Genomic DNA, 21452 nt, shown 5'->3' with positions numbered 1-21452 from the left:
TACTGCCCCTAGGCTGGGATGCAACTTTTCTATTAGAATACGCTGGCGCCCCCATGTTTGATGCATATTCAGTAGAGGTTTTTCTTCTTTTCCTGATTTGTATATTCTCGCCTTACTAATGTTGGAGGGTCTTTCTCCTATAGGTTAGTATACCAATGATTTCAACTTCTTATCATATACATCAATTTGTTACCACGGCCCTCTTGTGGTTAGGTATCTGCAGATGTAGTTTGTGGATCTGTTATATAGGTCAATTCAATACCATGACACTCATGTGGCTGGGTCACGTTCCTGTGGTCAGAAATTCCCCTTAAACACTCTCATCAGCTCCCCAGTACTTGGAGTTTTCTGTTTGTCTATTCAAAAGGTATAGGCCTCAAGCTTTATGATAACTTGCTGAAGCCAATGTCCTACAGGATACAGGGCTGTAGGTTCCTTGCATTACTGCTGAATATAATGCAAAGCAGTGAATATAATAAAGGCAAGCTAGCCCTATGGGCTACACTGGCTCAGATACTACGTGATGGAGGCTATACAAGTACCTAATACAGATATACTAATGTTTCCTTTCATGCCACTATACTGGATATAAAGGATGGCTTTCAGGATACTCGCTGCTAGGACCACAGGCCTTTGGAATGTGTTTCCCCACCTTGATTGGTAAGAGCTCACGTTTGTTACCCTTTAGGGCGAGCTGCAAAAAGTCACTTCTCTGTTGGCCATGAGGGGATGGGCATTAGGCAGAGCCGAGTAGCGGTGGCATGGGGACTTTATGAGGGATCTTAATTAGCTTGTTGTATTTATATTGCAGGTGGGGGAGATGTTATTTGATTTGATAGTGGAGTAACTGATGAGCTGGTTTATTTGTTAGTTATTTCTAAAAGAGTGAGGGCACCGGAGTGCTGGAATGGCACAGAGCAGTAAAAGTCTCCCGAAAGGAACAAGCAAGGCTAAGTTATTTGACTTTCAAACAATATTCAGTATAATAAGAGCATTAACGGTGGGAAATGAATATAAAGGGCAAGAACTCCCCCATCTCTCTCTCTCTTCTATTGCTTTCATATTCATCATTCTTGCCTCCTTTACTCTTCCTTGCCCTCTGTGTTATGTTCTGTCTCTTCCATTTTCAGTTCAGTGACTTATTCCTGGTCACTCCCCTCCTGCACATATAAATATGCAGCTGAGGAATTGAGGCAGAAAGAGCATTTGTGTTCAGTTTATTCAGCAGAGATGGCAGCCGTCATCTTTCTCTGCCTCTCTCTCTCTCTCTGTACAGATGTCAATCAGCCCACAGATGTTCAATAGCAGTAATGAAAATTGCGAACAGGGGTAAGGTGGACTGTTATTGTATTAGCAAGTGTCACCCGTTCTTCTAGGCTCTCTGGTGAAATAACTGTCATTTGCAGTGGCTTTGCCTGACTGAGCTCTCTATCATTTAGTGTAATTATGGGTAACCGTTTTCTGGTAGGATAGTGGGGTGCAGAGAATTTTCAAGTATCCACTTTTCATTGTGTAGCCCCCATTACCATAGTGCTGAAAAGATTGTCATCTGGACGGGAAAGTCATTGAAGCAGCTGAATAACCTGTGGAATGTGAATGCAATCAGGCAAGGAGGAAGATACAGCTGACATCTGCAATCAGCTCTGAAGACAGTAATATAAATGACAGGCCTCGCTGTTGAATGCCTGCCAAGTTTAGAATATTATACAGTCTGAGGTCTAGCACCTACATGTAGAAGATAGTACCTAGGGAACCAATAACTTTAGAATATTGACCTGTAAAACAGCCCAATAAAATGTACAAGCCTGGAAGCTCTCTGATGCATTTACTTAATCAGTGTTTTTGCCTGAAAATTTTCAACCTTTGATAAAAGGAAATACGCATTTCACCTAACACATAATTAGCCTGTTGGACTCATTGCGACAAGGTATTATTGAGACCAAAAGTTTAGTATGATTTAATGATGTTCAATATAAACAATATCCACAGATACATTAGAGACAATAAAACTGTCTGAAGGGACAGTGATTCAGAACACACCCATGTTCTGAATCACAGGGCCTAGGAAAAAGTCTCCCATTGGGCAGAGTGTTACGTAATTGTCCACTATAAAGTTTCATGCACTATCCTTTGAAACTTCTGATAATGTCACTGTCAGAGACAGATCATCAGACAAAGGCCTGGTCTACACTAAGAAGGGGGGGTCGAACTAGGGTACGCAAATTCAGCTACGTGAATAGCGTAGCTGAATTCGAAGTACCCTAGTTCGAACTACTCACCCGTCCAGATGCCATGGGATCGAAGTCCGCGGCTCCAAGGTCAACTCCGCCACCGCCGTTTGCAGTGGTGGAGTTCCGGAGTCGACCGGAGCGCGCAGGGAGTTCGAACTATCGCGTCTAGATTAGACGCGATAGTTCGAACTCTGAGAAGTCGAACTCTCCGCGTCGACCCGGCAGGTAAGTGTAGACTAGCCCTAAGTCAACTACTGGTCTGATCCTGCATAACAATTCCTGTGTAAGATCAACAGACAATTAAAAATAGTGCACTTAAGCAACCTGACTTTGTGTTCTCTATACACAATACACAAATATGGGTTGGGACTGAAATTTATTGGTCAGTACAAGGGACTAAGAAGGGGTTGTGGGACCTGGGCTTGTGGACTCAGCATTTCCAAGCCAGTGCTTCAACGCTCACATTGCATTGTAAACCTGGGTTTACAACTGAAGGAGCCAGCCATGCTCATGTGTTCATACTGCTCTGTCATTGACCTGTGTGTGTCCACACTGCAAAATGACAGGTCTTGGACCCAAGTCATACTCTGACTCACCCCCATAGTATGTCCTAGGACTCAGGTCCTGGGGGCTTGGTGACCCAAGTCAGACTAATTTGTGTGTGGACATAAGGGTGGCTTAGGCTCAAAACTAAGTCAGAGCCCGGGCTTAGTGTGCAGCATAGACATATCCATAGATTCTGTTCCTTGGGGAAGGTGCATAATTTGTTGGTGTCTCTGTTTCACCACCAGTCTAATATTTATCTATTTTACCAGAAGTAGGAAGGCTGCACTTGTTAGAGCCAAGTCATCGGAGGATCTGGTAGAGCTTTGCGAAAGTATCACTATAAACTATGTCTCTGATTTCCAAGAAAAAGGCACAGAGATTTTCATTCTTGTTTTCAAGTCTGTGATTAGTGAAAGTAACTCTTTGTACTATATTGTTATTGGCAGTAGGCCTTTAAAATCACCTGTCCTTTTTTTTTTAAACAAGGATGGGAGATCTAGACAAGTCCCATACTGAAGTCAATAAGAGTCTTTCCACTGAATTCCATGATATCTGGGTCAAGACTCTGGCTTTTGAGCATAAATTTAATCAATTATGCAGATTCCTGAAGCAAATGATCATTTGTTTACACAGGAGTGTTTACATATGATCCATGCTCTCCCCCAAAATTAAAGTTACTAAACACAAAATCCCATATGTATGCCTGTTCAGCCAACGCAGCTTTTTGAACACAGAAGCAGCCAAAAGAGAACAAAACCCTAGCTTGTTCCAGCTCTTATCCATCTGCACATCCTTAAAACAAGCTCCCTAATGAATAGCGAGGTCAATAATTGGACAACTTTTGGAGGAGCATTCCAAGTTCTAACCCTGTTTATGTCCAAGAAATCCATATGGCCACAGCATGATAAACAGATGACAAGGGGAAAGTTGTGCAATGGGATCTCATGACCATATGTTCTTGTTCACCAGAATGAATCACAATTACAGTCCATCAGATGCAAAGGCCACTATAAACATAAACCATCAAGGGCAGTGCCAAATATTTTAAATATTTTTTACTTGTTTTCATTATAGCTACATTTTTCTACTCACTTAGAATTGTTTCCACTTTAATTTGGGCAGAATTTTTGTCCCCACCACAGTTTCTTTAACCTCTTTGTTTAGTTAGTAGCATAATTGATGGCATTGTTGCTATCTACAATAGCTCTGGGAGTACGGTTGGGTCTTAATAGCTGTGTGTGGGGGGGGTGTCAATTCCACTTGTCCACTGAAGCTGGGACAAGAAGTAATGGGCTTAATCTGCACCAAGACAGATTTAGGTTAGATGTTAGGAAAAACTTTCTAACTGTAAGGATATTTAAGCACTGGAGTAGGCTTCCAAGGGAGGTTGTAGAATCCCAGTCACTGGAGGTTTCTGAGAACCCGTTAGACAAACACTTGTCAGGTATAGTCTAGGTTTATTTGGTCCTGCCTCAGCACAGATGGTTGGACTAGATGACCTCTCGAGGTCCCTTCCAGCCCTGCTTTTCTATGATTCTATGATTACAATAGCATCTGAGCGCTCACCATCTTTAATGCATTTATCCTCATAACACCCCTACGAGGTAAGAAAGTACTACTGTCCTCATTTTTCCATATGGGGATTAACGTCCAGACAGACTAAAAATATGGCTACATTGCAGTCATGGGTTGTGACTGCAGCTTGTGTAGATATACCTGAGCTAGCTTTAATCTAGCTTGCTCGAGTACCAGAGCAGTGAAACTGCAGTAGCATGACCTGTACACTGGGCCAGCCTCTCTGTTCTACTGTTAGCTCTTCATGGCTGAACTTGGAAAGGTTTTAGAAGCAAAACAAAACAAACTTCTGAACTACTTAAAACAAAAATAGTTTAAATTCAAATTCTAAGAGCATTTCTCTCAAATGAAGTACTTGCTGATTTCAGCTCCAATAGCTCTTCAGAAATATTTGTAGTTCCTCAGATCTGTGCTCAAATTCTATGTAATTAATGACCACAAGTGCTCAGAAGTATGTGAGTGGTATTCAGAACATTAAAGACCACAGCCAGCACGAATCAGGAAGGAACTGCCTTATTGAGGTTGTATTCTCAAATCTTTTCACACATCATAAATGATAATTAATGGGGGGAAAAGCGTGATTAGCAATACTGTAAAAAATCATTAATGGTTTGATCCAAAGCCCACTGAAGTCAGTGGAAAGGCTCCCACAAGTAGAACTGGTGGAAATGTTTATCTTTTTTTTTTTAATTTAAAAATGTCCTTTTTTGAAAATTAAATTTGCTAAAAAAAAAATTGTTTATCAAAATTTTCTCCTCCCCTGATAGGAAACATGTTTTTTTATTTTACTTTCTTTCCTTTGTCTGTTTTTTTCAGTAGCAAAATGAAAAAAGTGGGAGAAAAGGAGAAAAAATAAAAATAATGAAAACAAAAAAAATTTGGTAAATGTTTGCAAAAACAACAATAAAAAAATTAATCCTTTTTGAAAATTTCAAAAACGTTCATGAATTTTTGTTATTTAACCAACTCTTGGGCCCTGATTATGCAACTACCTCTGGATGGGCAGATTGCCATTGACTTTAGTGGGGCTCTGAATGGGAGCAACACCATATGGAGTAACTTACAGCATCAGGACGTTAGTTTGTAGATGCCAAGCTTTGGGACTGGGTCAGACTCCAGGAGACCAAGAAAGTTACTTTTGGTAATGAAACATCAGACTAAGTGACAATAGAGTCCTCTGTCAGCTTGCTTCTAAGACTCTCTCTATCACACATGGAGAAAATCATTATTGATATAAATATCACATGCATACTCTGCTAAGCAAACCTGAGGGGATCCAATGAGAAAACTAAATGAGTCTCCAGGGAAATTAAGCCAAACTGAAAGTCCTGGCAGAGCTGGTTAATAATTTCCGCTTTGAATGAGTAATTGTTTAGAATTTAACCAGGCATATATTAAAAGAAATCAATATAAATTCTAGGTCTGGTAATAATAAGTAATGACCTGAAGGAAATGAAAAGAGAACAATTAACAAGAAAATAGGATATTCCATGGTGCACTGAAATCCAATGAAAAATGCAGGTTAAACTGCCCCTTTCAAATTTTCTTCCACATGGAAAAATGTGTTTGTTCTACTTCTTACATGTTCTGAAATATCCAGAGGGCTAAATTTCCTGACAAGAACTGTACTTACCATTTAATGAAACAAATGTAGGAAGGGAAACTGTTTTTGCAAAGCACAGAAGAAACCTCAATTAAGTCAGAGATCTGACTGTTCAGAACTCTGCACGAATATAAAAACACAAATAGCATATTCACATTAAAGAGCAAACCAGCTGTTTAAAGTAGAAACACAAAGTCGCATGTTCCTCAATAGTGTCATTGCACGAGGCAATATGGTGAACGGTGGAGGCCATCAAAAGGAATCTACACCAACAAAGTCGAATGAAGAAATGAAATGCTCCATTCTCTTGCTATTTGCATATATGCATCTCCTTATTTATTATACAATCTACATTTAGATTAGGAGTATGTCTACATTACAAGCTCTATAGCTGCACAGCTGTAGTAGTGCAGTGTAGACCCTGACTACAGTAATGGAAGGGGGTTTTCTGTCACTGTAGATCAATTGAAGAGTTCCTCCATTAGCCTAGCTCCATCTACAGTGGGTGTTAGGTCAACCTAACTATATCACACAGGGCATGAAATTTTTCACGGCCCTGAGAGATGTTGCTAGGTCGACATGAGTTTAGAAGTATACCATGCCCAGAGAAATGAATTGATGATAATTGAACTGGTGGGACAGCACTGCTCTTAGAAGTGTGTGTGCCCAGCCATTTTGGGTGTAGTTTTGCCCTATGTCCACACTTGGACCCCAATCTAAATTAAGCAAATACATGTTTGCAGGATTGGGGCTTTGTATTACACTACACCATTGCCATTACACTACTCTTGAAGTATCTATTCCCAGAAGAGTTCTTTGAAATAACTTTCGGGAGATTTTTAAAAGGCTTTTTGAAAGCCCAGAGGAGAAGAAGCCAAGCTTCCAGAATCCTCTGGTAAACTCACAACTCCCAGGAACAGGGGCATTTCCAAGATAACAGGATACACACAAAGCTCTTGCCCTGGCTTGGCAAGAAAGATCAATCACTGGCAAAATAGCATGCAAATAGGCTCCACAGTTCATGCTGCACTATTTGTACAACAAAGTGGCATCTGGCAAACTTGACCCCTGTGGAGTAGACTGTGGGATGACTGTTTCCATCACTGGGTCTTTCACACCAATGATTCCCATCCGCATTGCTATAGTGCCTGTGGTGACTGACAAGGTGAACAGTGATCACTTGGCAGTATTTTTGTATGTGGGCACATGGAGGAAAATCCTCAGATGGAGTAAACTGTCCTAGCTCCATTAAGGTCAATTATGACAATTATTATTATGACAATTTACACCAAGGCTCTTCCCCATGACATGTTACAGGTGTGTTAGGGTGGTTAGCATGGCATATTTATAAATGAGACTATGCCTATAATAGTCGGTAATTGCATATTTATATTGACTTGGTACATTAGGATTGCTGTAAACATGCTGCAGCTATTCACTCAATTTAAAATTTAAGACCATTTAAAAACAGTAATTAAAAGTTCACCTACAGGAAATTAGTACCAATCCTAGTAATAAAGCAATAATGGTATTGCCAAAGGCCTGCAAGGCTTCTGAGAGGGAAGTTGGACTAGGAAATATGTCTCATTTAAAAAAAGATCAGTTTAGGTTTATAATCGTGTAGTAACATTGTTTTCCTCTTGTAGAAATGTTTAATGGCTTTTGAATAATATTTTACTAGGCAAGTTATTTTTATATTTATCGGGTATTTGTGTTCTTGAAGTGCAACATTTTGGCCTTTTTCCCTTCAGTCAATTGAAGTACAATAGTTTAACTAGGCTTTGAAGATAACCCTTCAGTGAGATCAATGAGCTCCTGGGATGATTGAATTCTCACCTCAGAAAGATGAAGTGGATGGAGTAAGTCCTCAACCTTTGCCCAGCTGTCATTTAGCTGAAAACAGTTTTCTGCAAGGCTGAGTTAACAGAGCGGCAAAAGAAGCCTCATTGATTTCAAAGGGCTTTGGATCAGGGCAAGAACTTGTTACTTCCATAATTGCTTTTGTCATTTACTTTTTAGTTTTTTTGTATATTCACAATATAAATGCTCTCATCCTCTACCTTAAATAAAATAAAATCACAACCCAAAACCCAATTCTGTAAATCTATATCAGAAATACATTTAAAAAATCCTTAGCTGTTCAACTGATGTTTCCCATGCCCTACTCTAAAAGAGTGCGGCTCTAGTCCCCCAGGACGGGCTGGGGTTGGCTCCACGTTCTAAGAAGTGCAACTTGTTTCATGGGATTGCAGCACTGCTCAGGTTTGGCCCAGCTGCTCCTCTGTCATGACGACTGGGACTGGCTGGGGCAAATTTGAGTGACTCGTGCTGTGAGCTCATGCGCCAGGTCACAACACTCACACATATTTTTCGGGTTATAAAAAAAAATACAAAACCACACTGAATACAAGATAAAGACTTAAAAAAGAGGAGGGGAGCAGGAAACCTCAGAAAGTTATATTTGAAATGGCAGCACTTGCTTATTTTTCTGTATGGGGCAACTTTGCATGTCTTTTCATAATGATGGGCTGAAAAACACCACATGCAAGGCTATTTTTAAAAAATATTTAAATAATCATAGACTAGTTTCCAGTAAACTTCAAACATGGATCACAGGTTGAATTTCAGTGTACAGTTTCTGTGTACAGCAATCTATTAATACTCTCAGCAGAAGTCTGGTTGTGAATCTGTCCTTCTTAACTATTTTGGAGAAACCATGATTATAAAGCCCCCTAGTGTTGTGAAAACTTTTAACACTAGAAAGAAACAAGCATTTACAAAACTATCTTAGGGGTTGACTAAAGTGGAGAAATTTAAACTGCTGTAACTACACACATCCTGTGTTACACCATTGTAGTATATCTACACTGAGGGTTGCATCCCTGAAGGTGCATGAACATACCACCACTGGGGGGGAAAAAAGGCAAAAACCCTCAAACATCACAGCCAGGGCATTAAGATTTTGTACAACCCAGCAACATAGTATCTAGGCACTGGAAAGTTTTTTTGTGTATGTGCGTGCGTGATCAGTTTCTACCAGAACTGGTTTTCCCATGATTCATAGATTCTAGAACTGGAAGGGACCTCGAGAGGTCATCGAGTCCAGTCCCCTGTCCACATGGCAGGACCAAATACTGTCTAGACCATCCCGGATAAACATTTATCTAACCTGCTCTTAAATATCTCCAGAGATGGAGATTCCACAACCTCCCTAGGAATTTATTCCAGTGTTTAACCACCCTGACAGTTAGGAACTTTTTCCTAATGTCCAACCTAAACCTCCCTTGCTGCAATTTAAGCCCATTTCTTCTTGTTCTATCCTTAGAGCCTAAGGTGAACAAGTTTTCTCCCTCCTCATGGCACCCTTTTAGATACCTGAACATTGCTATCACGTCCCCTCTCAGTCTTGTTTTCCAAATTAAACAAACCCAGTTCTTCCAGCCTTCCTTCATAGGTCATGTTCTCTAGACCTTTAATCATTCTTGTTGATTAAATGATGCTCCTATCAGTTCCTGCAGAATCTTAACTTTCCTATAAATAAGAAAATATGCAAAATTACCCGTTGCCAGAATCTTCTGGAGCACCTTGTCTGATCTTTGCTTCTAGATTGTATGCCCCTGGGGGCAGCAGCCATGTTTTCATTTCTACCCTGTGTACTGTACTTCACTTTGACTGATTAACATCCTTCTGCAGGCCTCAATGCCTGGCTGTGTCCCTGAGTCTGCAGGGAATCAGCCTGTTGCCTTCTTTTGTGTCATATGGTTATGGGTGGTCCTCACTTTTATTCTGTCCCTTCCTTCTTCCCAGAGTTAGGCATTTCCCCCTCCACTCCCCAGAACTGAGCAACTGAATTAAATTCAGTGAGACTTCAGCTGTACCTCTTACCACTGTGCAAGAGAAAGTCACACCCCCTCAGGTATCTGTCAGAAGTAGGTACTACCCACCCAGAATAGGATTACATATTGAGTTTCTCTGTCCATTTGTCTTTACTGTCCATTCTAGATCAGCTAGCAGGTGGTTACACAGCAGAATGTCATCTTTCAAGGTAAGGCACAGGTTTATTAATTTTTTTATGATAAATCTTGGGATTCCTGGTAGTCTGTGATAGTATCTTTCTTACACTTCCTCATATTTGGTGTTATTGGGCATAATACATTGTGTTACGCTACTCAGTTATCCGTATGGTTAGTTTCTTGCAAAACAAATGTCCCTTGCAACTGCTGGGAAACATTCACTCTTTCTCAACAACATGGTACATACTGGAACTCATGCTTTCTACAGCTTTTCCTTTCCCCCATATGTTTAAACAGCACATCCCAGACATATAGAGTGTAAAGGTCCAAAATGATCATCTAGGCTGAGCTCCTGCTAAGCAAGTCACCCACTGATTCCCGTATCATTTTACAGTGTTGCCAACTCTCACAATACTCGGTGTTTCTCTGGAAGCTTCTGGAGTCACATGATTATATGAGACTTAACAAAAAACAGGTTTCCAAGCCCTGCCAGTTGAGGGAAAACGCTTGAACTATGACCTACAGACTCAACACCTGCAAGGCAAAGACAGCCACCCCCCATTCACCAGGGTATTTTTGGAACTTCATTATTTTCAAATCAGCCTCGTGATTTTTGCAAAACTATGCCTAGCAGACAGTCCAGCTACAGCCCACTTCCTAGTCCCCTCCTTCCCTCTCCCTCCTTAGCAGCAGCCACTCCCGGAACCGTACCCCACCACCTCCTCCCAAGGTAACCCAAGCAGGGAAAGTTAAGCAACGGAACACCGAGCTTTTATACCCTTCCTCCTAGGACTGCGCATGCGCACATCGGAGAGTCTCCCCCGCCTCATGCTCTTGCCACCGTAAAGCTCTCGCGTGAAGGCGTAAAACTCTCGCCCTGGCCAGCGCGCGACAAGCGACGCCTCGCCCTCCAACGGCTGCGCCTGCGCAATGCACGACCGGCGCCTGCGCAGTAGGTCGGGGCCCGTGCGTGGAGATGGGCGCAGCGGCGGCCGAGGCCAACCGGACCCTGTTCGTGGGGAACCTGGACCCCCGGGTGACGGAGGAGCTGATCTTCGAGCTCTTCCACCAGGTATCGGCTGCCGCGCGCTCCTGGGGGCGGGATCTGAGAGGGCGCGCGGGAAGAGAGCGGGCGGTTCCCGGCAGCGGCCCCCCCCGCCAGTGGGTGTCAGCCCCGCCCCCCTCCCAGGCTCCGCCCGCGGGCCCGGCCGAGCCTAGGGTGACCAGGCGGCAAGTGGGAAACGTGGCCACGGGGGGAGGGGTGATAGGAGCCAAAATCGGGACTCGGTCACCCTAGTACCCCCCCCACACACCCACCCCCACGCCGCGGGGAGGGTGGCCACCCTGCAGGGTAAAACTGGGCTTGTGCTCATTGGAGCCCCGCCCCGCAGCCCTGCTACCACGTCCACACTGCACCGCCCCGGGCCTGAGGCGCTGAGCTGCAGCCCCCCTGCGACATGTCACAGCAGGGCTGGGATTCCCACCCAGCGTCCTTGAAGGCCTGCTGGCTGCGGTCAGAGTGACTTGGACCAAGAGGGAGGTCTTAGGCTCAAGCCTGACTCCGAGTTTGGGCTTAGTGGTGCAGTGTAGACATAACTCAGATTTTAAAGCAGAAGCAACTATTTTGATTATCTAGTTCCGTGAGTCTCAAACTTCATTGCACAAAAATGACTACACGCCCCCAGGAGGTGGGATCGAAGCCTCCGCCAGCCTGAGCACCACCACCCCGGGTGGAGGGGCCAAAGCTCATGCCTCACCACCCCATGCAGCAGGTGGGGAGCAAAGCTGAAGCCCAGGGCTTCAGCCCCACGCAGGGGACTTGTAATCTGAGCCCCACTGCCCAGGCCTGAAGCCCTTGGCTTTGGTCCTGGGCCCCAGCACGTCCAACAGCAGCCCTGGCGACCCCATTGAAACAGGGTTATGACGCACTTTGGGGTTGTGACCGACACTTTGAGAACCCTGTCTAGTTTGACCTCCTGCAAAAGGCAGATCAGAGAATTTTGCACATCAAATCCTGCATCAGCACTGTTAAAAGTCTTACGATTTTATTGCCAGGCTCATGATAGTGTGTGGTTTTGTGAAGGCACAACTGCTGAAGTAGATTGAATAATAATCCCACCTAGTTCTTAAGCAGCTTATATTAGCAGACCTCAAAGCACTTCACCACACTGTAATGTATTGTCCTCAATACTCTGAGATGGAGGAATATTCTCATTTTTATAGGTGAAGTACCGAGGCACAGAGAGGCTACATGAATTAACCAAGATCATGCAGGAAGTCACCAGTTTTGAACTCCAATCCCCCAAGTATTAGGATAGGCCAGTGCCTCACCCCTGAACCATCAACTAACACTTTAAAAAAAAATCATAATTGTGAAGGAAAGCTTGAAATGTGACCTAGTGGTGACCTAAAATCTCAAACCAGGAAACACAGAAACCAAAACTTATTATTGTTAGATGTCATGATTTTTAAACCAAGGTCACTATTTCTGATTGCTTGTGGCTGGCAGTATTGATCCAGCCTATTCCTTGGTCTCTCTCTTCCCTTTCTAATTTGAGGTAGTCTTACCCTTCTATTGCAGTACATGTTTTGTTCTTAGACTGGCATAGGTGACTTGCATAACTACACCTGCTTCATCTCTTTGTATTGTAGTGTCTAGAGGACATTATCTCGACATATTATGCATGCATGCATAATAAAAAGATACTCCTTGCCCCAAACAGCTTCACTTAAATACAGATGCATGTAACCTGTCTCTGCAGAACTGGAATGCGTGTGGTGTTCTTTGTGTGCTTGCTTATGAGTTTCTTGATTTCCTTTTTTCCATTTCTTTGTAAGAGTAAAACTCTTCTGAACTTGCTCCATTTTTATTTAACATTTTTTGTTTCTTGATTTGCAGGCAGGTCCAGTAATTAAAGTTAAAATACCTAAGGATAGAGATGGTAAACCAAAGCAATTTGCATTTGTGAATTTCAAACACGAAGAATCTGTCCCTTATGGAATGAGTCTGCTTAATGGGATCAAACTTTTTGGAAGGCCCATCAAAATTCAATTCCGATCAGGTATCCATGAAATAAACATTTAAACAATCTAGTTGTTTTAGGCAAAGTGCAGTTATCTTTTTCCCCCTTCACAAAAAACATGACAATTTATATTTAATATTTTTAGATAAAAAGGATATTCATTGCAGGATATCAAATTGTCATTCACTTTTCTAATGGTTGGTATATTTGTGAAATGAAGGTGTCAGAACAGATGGTACACTAGCCTTTCCTTAGTATTATTATTAACTTTTCCTGCAGCAAGAGACTTGTCTGTCAGTTCTGCCTGAACATAAGTTGCTTTTTTTGGTGTGTTAACTTTTGATTTCAGGTTTTGTTTTTTACACTGCACCTATTGTGTGAATGGTGACTATAGTAATCCTAATAATCGATTACATCTATGTATTTAGAGAACTTCTACATTTTCTCAAGGCTGTTCAAATTCAGAGTATGGGGGGAGAGCTTCTGATGTAGCTGAGTATATACCCAAAGTTGTCTTAATAGCATTGAAACAGCAGAAATGGCTCAGACTCAAATGATGGGATTTGTTTTTCACAAAAGTCCTAGTCTCTCACCTCAGTTTTGATTATTGACCAAGCAGTGAGGTCTTGTAATAATGTACAGGGAGTTGCCAGAGAGGAAGATACAGAGGGTGCAACTTATTGAAGATATTTTGGAAATGGATAGGATGGCAAATGAAGATCTCTCAAATAGGGATAAATTGCTGCTGTTAACAGATTCAAGAGTTGGAATTTGCATGTTCAGAAAGGGGGGAATCTTTTTGTTTCTAGTTTTTTTTTTCCACCTGTGATGCTAATGAGGTTTTGAAGAGGTGCAGTCATGAAGTTGTATAATGTTCTGGAAGCAACAATATAGAGTCTGAGTGAATGCCTGGGTTTACCAGTGGGACTGACTCATGCCTGAAAAGAGGAAGGAAATAAATATTGGAATTCTTGGTTAAGAGTGCTCAAAAAGTGGTGGTAGTCCTTTAGATCAGTGGTGCCTACCCTTATTACAGAGGAGGGCCACATAAACGCAACTTTGTGTGGGTCAAACAATCTACATATTTTAATAAGATTTAAAGTCACCTATTGATTTATTTTAAGTTCAGCATGTTTTGTACATATTTAGATAGACAATACTGTACATAGAAAACCTTTTAACACACTTGTGCAAACCAAAATGATGCAAGCATGACAAAATGCTAATAAATTGGCTGTTAGCGTACTGTGTTGAAGCAGAATGCGAGCCTTATGGAATGCTCTGGTGGTCCATGTACAGCCTGTGGGCAATAGAATTCATTAACTTTATTTTCTTGGGTTTTGTGCAAAAGGCTTATATATGTAGTACCAGATAAGTGGGGTTGGTAAACAATTAAATATATTCATGCCTATTACATAGGTGAAAGAATGGAGTTCAGTGAATGCACAGTTTAGTCATTTGGAGTGTAATACAGTATAACTGGAGTCAGAAGCAAAGCTCAGACTATTAATACATTATGGTAGTATCTAGTGAGTGCAACTAAGATTACTGCCCTATTGTGCTTAGTGCTGTATAGCATAAGAGATGGTCCCTGCCTTGATGAGTCCATTTGCTTTCAAGAGGTGAGGCTCAAACCATTAGTGAAATAAGTTGCCTTTAGAAACATAAGCTTTCTTACAAGGTAAGGAGAGCTCACTCTTCAGGTTTACTGCTATATGTTTAGATTATCTATTTTATAGCTCCAAGAGATGCTCTAAACTAGTGGCTCTGAACCTTTCCAGACTACTGTACCCCTTTCAAGAGTCTGATTTGTCTTGTGTAATCCCCAAGTTTCACCTGAAAAAACTTACAAAATCAACAAAAATACAAAACTGTCACAGCATGCTATTACTGAAAAATTGCTTACTTTCTCATTTTTACTATACAATTATAAAATAAATCAATTGAAATATAAATATTGTACTTAAATTTTAGTATATAATACATAGAGAAGTATAAACAAATCATTGTCTATTACATTTTAGTTTGTACTGGCTTCACTAGTGCTTTTTATGTAGCCTGCTGTAAAACAAGATAAATATTGAGATGAGTTGATGTACCCCCTGGAAGACCTCTAAGTATCCCCAGGGTACATGAACCCCTGGTTGAGGACTGCTGCGCTAAACTCCTCATAGCTTTAATTTTGGGTATCTTTTTTAAAACAAATTACTGTTACTGGCATGTTAGTAACAGTTGCATCTGATTGCAGTTAAACTAGGTTTACTAGCAAGAATGTTGCTAGTTGATTGCATCTTTACCATTGGGTATTAAAACAATTGCAACACCCTGTTTTGTAAACCTGATTGTGTGACTTGGCTGTTCACTGATGAAACTCCAAAGCTAATTAAGCAATGCAAAAGTGTTTCCATCATCTTCTAACAGGTGTTCACTTCTTATCCAAACTTCCATTCATTCTTTAGGTTGTCTTATAAAAATGTTTGTTTTAATTCAGGGAGTAGTCATGCATCTCAAGATGGCAATTCATCTTATTCCCAGCATGGAACCGCTAATACAAGTCCTTCCAGCACACCACATTCAACACCAAATTCCAACAGGTAAATACTTCTGTCCTACCTCCCAGCAAGGGCTTATCAAATATATACTTCAGTCATTTAATATATGGTGACTTTCCTGTAGCTGCTGTCCTGCTCCTGGGCAGAATAGCAGTTGTACCTTCTTTCCAGCGTGAGGCCCTCTTCCTGTTCATTTATACTGTTTGTAGGTAGAGCACAGTTATATCTCTTGGGGCAACAAAATTAAAATTAGGAACTTACTGTGAGGAAAAGTATTTGGTTGTTTTATTTTTTTTAAGAAAAAAAGTTTGAAAAAGGCATGCCTAATGTGAAACACTACTTTTCTAAAGCTTTCCATTTTAGATGCTCTAGTGAGCTGTGTTCTTTTGGGAAAAATCTAGGGAAAATTTGTAGCTACTTAGGGCAGGACTACACTACTACTACTACTGTGTAAGTTGATCTAACTGCTGTCACTCAGGGGTGTGGAAAAAGGCCCCTACGCTCCCTCAGCAATGCAAGTTTTGTGCTGCCCACACCAGTGCTATGTTGATGGAAGATGCTCTCCCATGGATAGCTTCCGCTTCTCGCCATGGTGGAGTAATTATGCCAATGGGAGAATGTTAAAGATATGCTGTTACCTTGATGGCTAGTCCCTTTTGAGAAAAGCTAAAAGCAGTTTCCTGCCTCCGAGTCCACCTGCCAATTCTTGTGGTCTTCCCTGTTTAAGAATGTTTTTCCATTGCTGTGTGCAAGACCCACACAGAAAAGGGAAAATAAGTGGGCAAAGGGCTGTCAGATGCACACAATAAGCAAGCCCTTAAACAAAGTTACAGTACTACTTGGTTTAAAAAAAAAACCAAGAAAAAACTAATGTTATTAGGCTGCTGATGCCCCTTTAACTTGCACAATGATGGTATGAAACACTAAAGACTAAAATTCCTAATCTTTCTTCAGCAGATATGATAGGAGCACAGATAACACGTTAGCAACAGGATTCACATCCGTGCAGATGCTCCAGAGGTCTTTCTCATCTCCTGATAACCTTCAGAGACAAGTGGTATGCTGTTAAATTAATAGAAACAGAAAATCTAAAGCTAATGGCCACAAGCAGTAGGTGGATAACACATGAAAGAACTCTTTCCTTTTAATTTCAAGTACTTTTTACTGAGGGATACTTACTTAATAGATACTGATTCACAGGAATGTGTTTATGGAGTGTTGAAAGTACAATTGCAGTAGGCTTACAGTTCCTGCCACTAAAGTGTTTAGTGCCTGGAAACTCTTTGAACCAAAGAGTAACTATAGATAAAGCAATCAGTGTACATTTCTAAACTTATTCTGTGAACCTGCGTCCAGTCCTTCTGTTGTTAGTAAGTATTCACATCAAAGCTTTTCAGTTGAGGAGCATATATTGTTCCACAAAAAGGACAACTTTTAGCATCCATATGAATAAAACCATCAGCTCTGATTCTTTCATGCTGCTTGAGTGTAAACTTCTGAAAACAAATGCTCACTAGCCAAAAATAGGTCAGTATGTTACATATTCTCTTTTTGTCTCCTTTGGATCATCTGTTTCTTAGCTCAGTGTAATCACTTTACCAAAACTACAGCTCAAAGAAATTAAATGCTCTTGCTTTTTATTATGCTGAATTTTATTTAGTATATCATTTAAAAGAGAGGAGTTAAGCAGGCCCGCTTCATTAGAAGGCTGAAAATTCTGTATGAATTATGTTAAAGTCTACAGTAGAGAGAGTGTGGCTGCCATGAATGCTGATGCACATAGTGCTTGGTATTCCCCCTGTATTTACTATTTATGTAATGCAGAACTCCTAGCCCTTTTAAGCATTTAAAAAACTGTCCTAAGTCTTGCACCATGGAGTGCTAAGCTGTTCCATCAGTCATCCGCTAGACTTCTTTCTTGATTAGCCTTTTTTCCCCCCAGATGAACAGTGGTACATGGCAGCAGTCACAATACAGTGGAAAGTATGGTTCTCCGCATTCAGATCAGTCCACTTATACCTCACCGGGGCAGCAGCAGAGTCATTCATTTAATCAGTCTTCAGGCTCACAAATGCAGCGTCGTCCAGATGGATCATCAGCACAGCGCAAGAACAGGCTGAACTCCCATCCTTATCATATGGACAGCAGACATTTTAACCGTGAGCAGCGTTTTGGAGACTACGGATCTGATCATCATTATAGGGGGAACAGAGATGAGTACAGCTATGAAGACAGAAGTCCTCATGACCCTGGATCTGATCATTACTCCAGAGGGAACAGGGATGAGTACTGCTATGAAGACAGGAGCCATGATGGCTGGAGTCATGACTATAACAGAAGAGAGAACTACAGAGATGGCAAATGGCGTCCATCCCGGCATTAGCCAGTATTAAAAGTGGGCTCTCAAGAACTTTTATGGGCTGTCTCCTTCAGGTCTCACATTGATTTTAAAACAGTGTATAGAGTAACATCGTAAGTTACCTTTTAAAAAAGTTTGTAAAGTCACGTCCATTACCTTTTTTAAAAGAAAAAGCAGCTTCATTTTTATTGTATTAACCTTTAACCTCAGGGTTTTATGTAGAGAAATGTGCCACAACTTTTAAAAAAAAATCATTGTACTTTGAGGGAGGTGAAGTTGTACAGCTTGGTTGTATTATAAAGAAAATTTGTATTTTTTTTAGTGTAATTTAAAAAAAGTAGTCTCTGCAACAGGTCTGGTGGTAATCCCATTAAACAAATTCCTTGTGGTATGATACATGTGAAAGTTTAAATATTGAAAACAGTGTTTTCATACTGAAATAAATGTTGCTTTTGAAAATGTATTGAAGAATAGTATTTACTGTAATTGCCCTGTAAAATCTGTGGATAACACAATTCCAGTGTTCCGAGTTCTTGCATTTAAGGACTTCTCAATTTGCTCTCCCCTGTTTCAATCTTGGGCCTTTTGATTTTAATATTTGTTTTAAAATTATGTGCAGTAGCCTAAAATGTTTGAAGAAATCATGTTTATGTAACTAAAACCACTCAGGAACTGATTGCATCCCTTGAAGTATGTTGTCTGTATTTTAGAAAAGAATCTGAACTTAGCCTGTACTTTTTGATGTAAAGATTTTTTGTTTAATGCATAGGAGAAACAGGGGTGCCTATTTTATAATTATTTTTAGATGTATGCCCCTTTTTTATGCAATATTAACTTTTAAATCAGTTGCAGAAAAATTGTGGTCTGACTGAGTTACAGTATACAGAAGTAATAAGGGTTGATTTTTTTCTTTCAGATTAGTAACCAAGAGGCTGTTAGTGTGACAGAATTCCACATGTATTGAAATCTTGTTTAAATAACTGAACTCTATTCACGTGTCCAGATCACCTTTTAATATATGCATTCCTATGTTTCAGTATAGTAATAAACTTTTATGAAAGTATATTCAGTGAAAAGTTTCAAAGGATTGTTGAGAAGTAAACTCTACAGTAAGCTGTTTGTCTTCAGTTTGCATCTTAGTGTCTCTCCTACATAGCTAGTGATGATCAAACTTATGGTTGAGTGAGAATTGAGTGGTAATTAGAAATACAGAACCAACTACAGGAGTTACTGAGGTGTCTAATTCTTTCAGACTTTTGATTTAATGTCTTCTACATAAGAAACATTGTCACATTGACTTGCTCAAAACCAAACTAGTCCGAATAAGGAAAATAGAATAGCCAGTATTCTCAGTATTGTCAAGAGGAATGAATATGCTCAATGTTTTCCTGAAAGATTTAAAGAACTGAGACATCACTAAGGACCCCATCCTTATTTAAAGCCTGGCAATGGATGACAAGTTGCAGTACTGAGACATGGAGACTAAACTCTAGATTTTAATAGTTCAAATCTACTTGGCCTATATAAAATCTGTTAGTTGCTTGTCTCCTAGTCTTTGCATGTTCTCATGTATTGTAATGGTCAGGCTCCATAATTATTTAAAAAAACTTCAAAGTAACATGTTCATAAAGTTTCATTTTAGATCAAACTGATCTGCATGTTTGAGAACTTGTAGTATTGTGTGACTAAAGAGGATTTCAATTTAATATCAAACTCATTTTTGACTAGCACAAAAATCCACCCAACTACAATAGTATTATCAGTTATGGAAGGTACAAATGATATGAAGAGAACTAACTTTAATACTGTGCAGCTCTGAGAACATTTTCTGTTATGTATGTGTGATGGTCTGTGCCCCTAGGGTCAGGGCAGTGCAGCTTAGCAGCCAGAGTTCAATGGAGCCACCCTTGGGGTGCAGAGCAACATGGCCGAGCTACCAGAATTCAATGAGGGTGGGGCACCCACCAAGGGGGTGTGACTGTCCCTGTAGTGGGCCCTAAGAGTAGCGTAGCAACTTGCCACTGATTCAGAAGGGGTTTCCCAGGTGGAAGGTACCACTCCATTACCCTCTCTGGGTCACTTCCTACCAGTACCTGTGTCAGGGTCTCCCATAAGACTTCAGATGCACCATGGTCAGTTGGGCTGGTCGCCTCCTGTGGCTCCTTCAGCCGGCGGGGTTCAAGAGGGCAAGGGGAGGTTCTGATTCCTGGCATAGTTAGGGGCTGGCCCTCCACAGGCGCATCCCAGAAAGGTCCTTCTTCTGTGGCCTCCAGCCCAGAATGAGCTGGGCGTCCTCCCTTTATACTACTAGAGCATTTGGAGCATGCCCAGTCCTGCTGGGGAGGCGGGACTTCACCCTGTCTGGGCTAGTGCAGCATAAACAGACCCCATCCCCCACCGTCCCCCTTAAGAAGGACCCCCAAGGGCAGTCCATCTCCTCTTCCTCCCCTCCCTCTCTAGAAAAAAAAATCGGTGTTAGCGTGGGTCTTATCTGATGAAATACACAGAAGTCGTAAGGTTGGAGTGAGAGGTACCAGCACATAATCCGGAGGTTTGTGTCTTTCACGTTCTGTATCCACCTCGGGGGCATGGTCCGTGATCAATTTGACGGTGTTCCCCCCCCCAGCAGATAATAGCACAGGGCATCAATAGCCCATTTCACGGCCACGGCCTCTTTCTCTATTGTTGTGTAATGTTCCCAAGGAAATAATTTGCGACTCAGGTGCAGTACTGGGTGTTCATCCCCCTCCAGCTCATGGGAGAGTATGGCCTCTAAACCCATCTCTGAGATGTCTGGAGTATGAACTCCTTTGTAAAGTCAGGATGTCGCAGGACTGGTTCCTGTGTGAGTTGCTCTTTAAGAGTCTTGAAGGCCTCGTTGCACTGGTCAGACCACTGCACCTGTCACGGCTGAGAGTTCTTCATCAAGTCTGAAAGAGGGTGGGTGATGGTTGCAAAGTTTGAAATGAAATGGTGATAGTACCCAATCAGTCCCAAAAACTGGCATACCTGTTTCTTTGTCTCCGTCTTGGGCGGCAGTGGGGCTCCCATCGTCTAGATTCCTTCCCCTGGACCTTTGAGCAGGTCCTGGTCGTTACCCACATTCTCTACCATGTATGACGGTCTACACCCCTAAGGTCAGGGCAGCGCAGCCTAGTGACCAGAGTCAATGGAGCCACTCTTGGGGTGCAGAGCAGCATAGCCTAGTGGCTAGAGTTCAGTGGGGGTGGGGCACCCACCAAGGGGTGTGGCTGCTTCTGTAACAGTAGCAATTTGCCACTAACTCAGCGGGCGGGGCGGGTCCTACCAGTATCTGCGTCAGGGTCTCCCAGGGTCTCCGTGGTCAGTTGGGCTGGTTGCCTCCTATAGCTCCTAGGAAGGAAAGATGCAGGACTTGATACATGATATGGTAGCTAACATTCACTGTATGATAATTGGAAAATTAAAAAAAAAAAAACTTCTGTCCGAAGACGTTTGGAATAACAAATGGATGTCTTCCAAAGACTCCATCCTTAATTTTACAGCACTCAACCATTTTGGCTTGGCCTTT

General features: G+C 41.6%; 1 protein-coding gene across 4 annotated transcripts; it reads left to right on the top strand.

Moving 5' to 3' along the window:
- Positions 1-10860: 10860 nt before the first annotated feature.
- Positions 10861-18965, top strand: RBM7 (RNA binding motif protein 7). 4 transcript variants are annotated; one of them, XM_039496254.1, is made up of 5 exons: positions 10864-11040; positions 12868-13030; positions 15483-15585; positions 16501-16600; positions 17486-18965. In XM_039496254.1, exons 1-5 carry the CDS (start codon positions 10945-10947, stop codon positions 17924-17926), a joined length of 903 nt encoding a protein of 300 aa, XP_039352188.1. In that variant the 5' UTR covers positions 10864-10944; the 3' UTR covers positions 17927-18965. The 4 variants fall into 4 exon arrangements, with proteins under 4 accessions (XP_039352191.1, XP_039352189.1, XP_039352188.1 ...); XM_039496253.1 differs by having other exon boundaries at positions 10866-11040; positions 16498-16600; XM_039496257.1 differs by lacking the exon at positions 12868-13030 and having other exon boundaries at positions 10861-11040.
- The last annotated feature ends 2487 nt before the right edge of the window (positions 18966-21452 follow it).

Source organism: Mauremys reevesii, linkage group 12 (genome assembly GCF_016161935.1).
Source record: "Mauremys reevesii isolate NIE-2019 linkage group 12, ASM1616193v1, whole genome shotgun sequence".
Classification (NCBI taxonomy): domain Eukaryota; kingdom Metazoa; phylum Chordata; order Testudines; family Geoemydidae; genus Mauremys; species Mauremys reevesii.
Note: the sequence above shows the minus strand (reverse complement) of the source record. Positions and strands in the feature narration are given on the sequence as shown.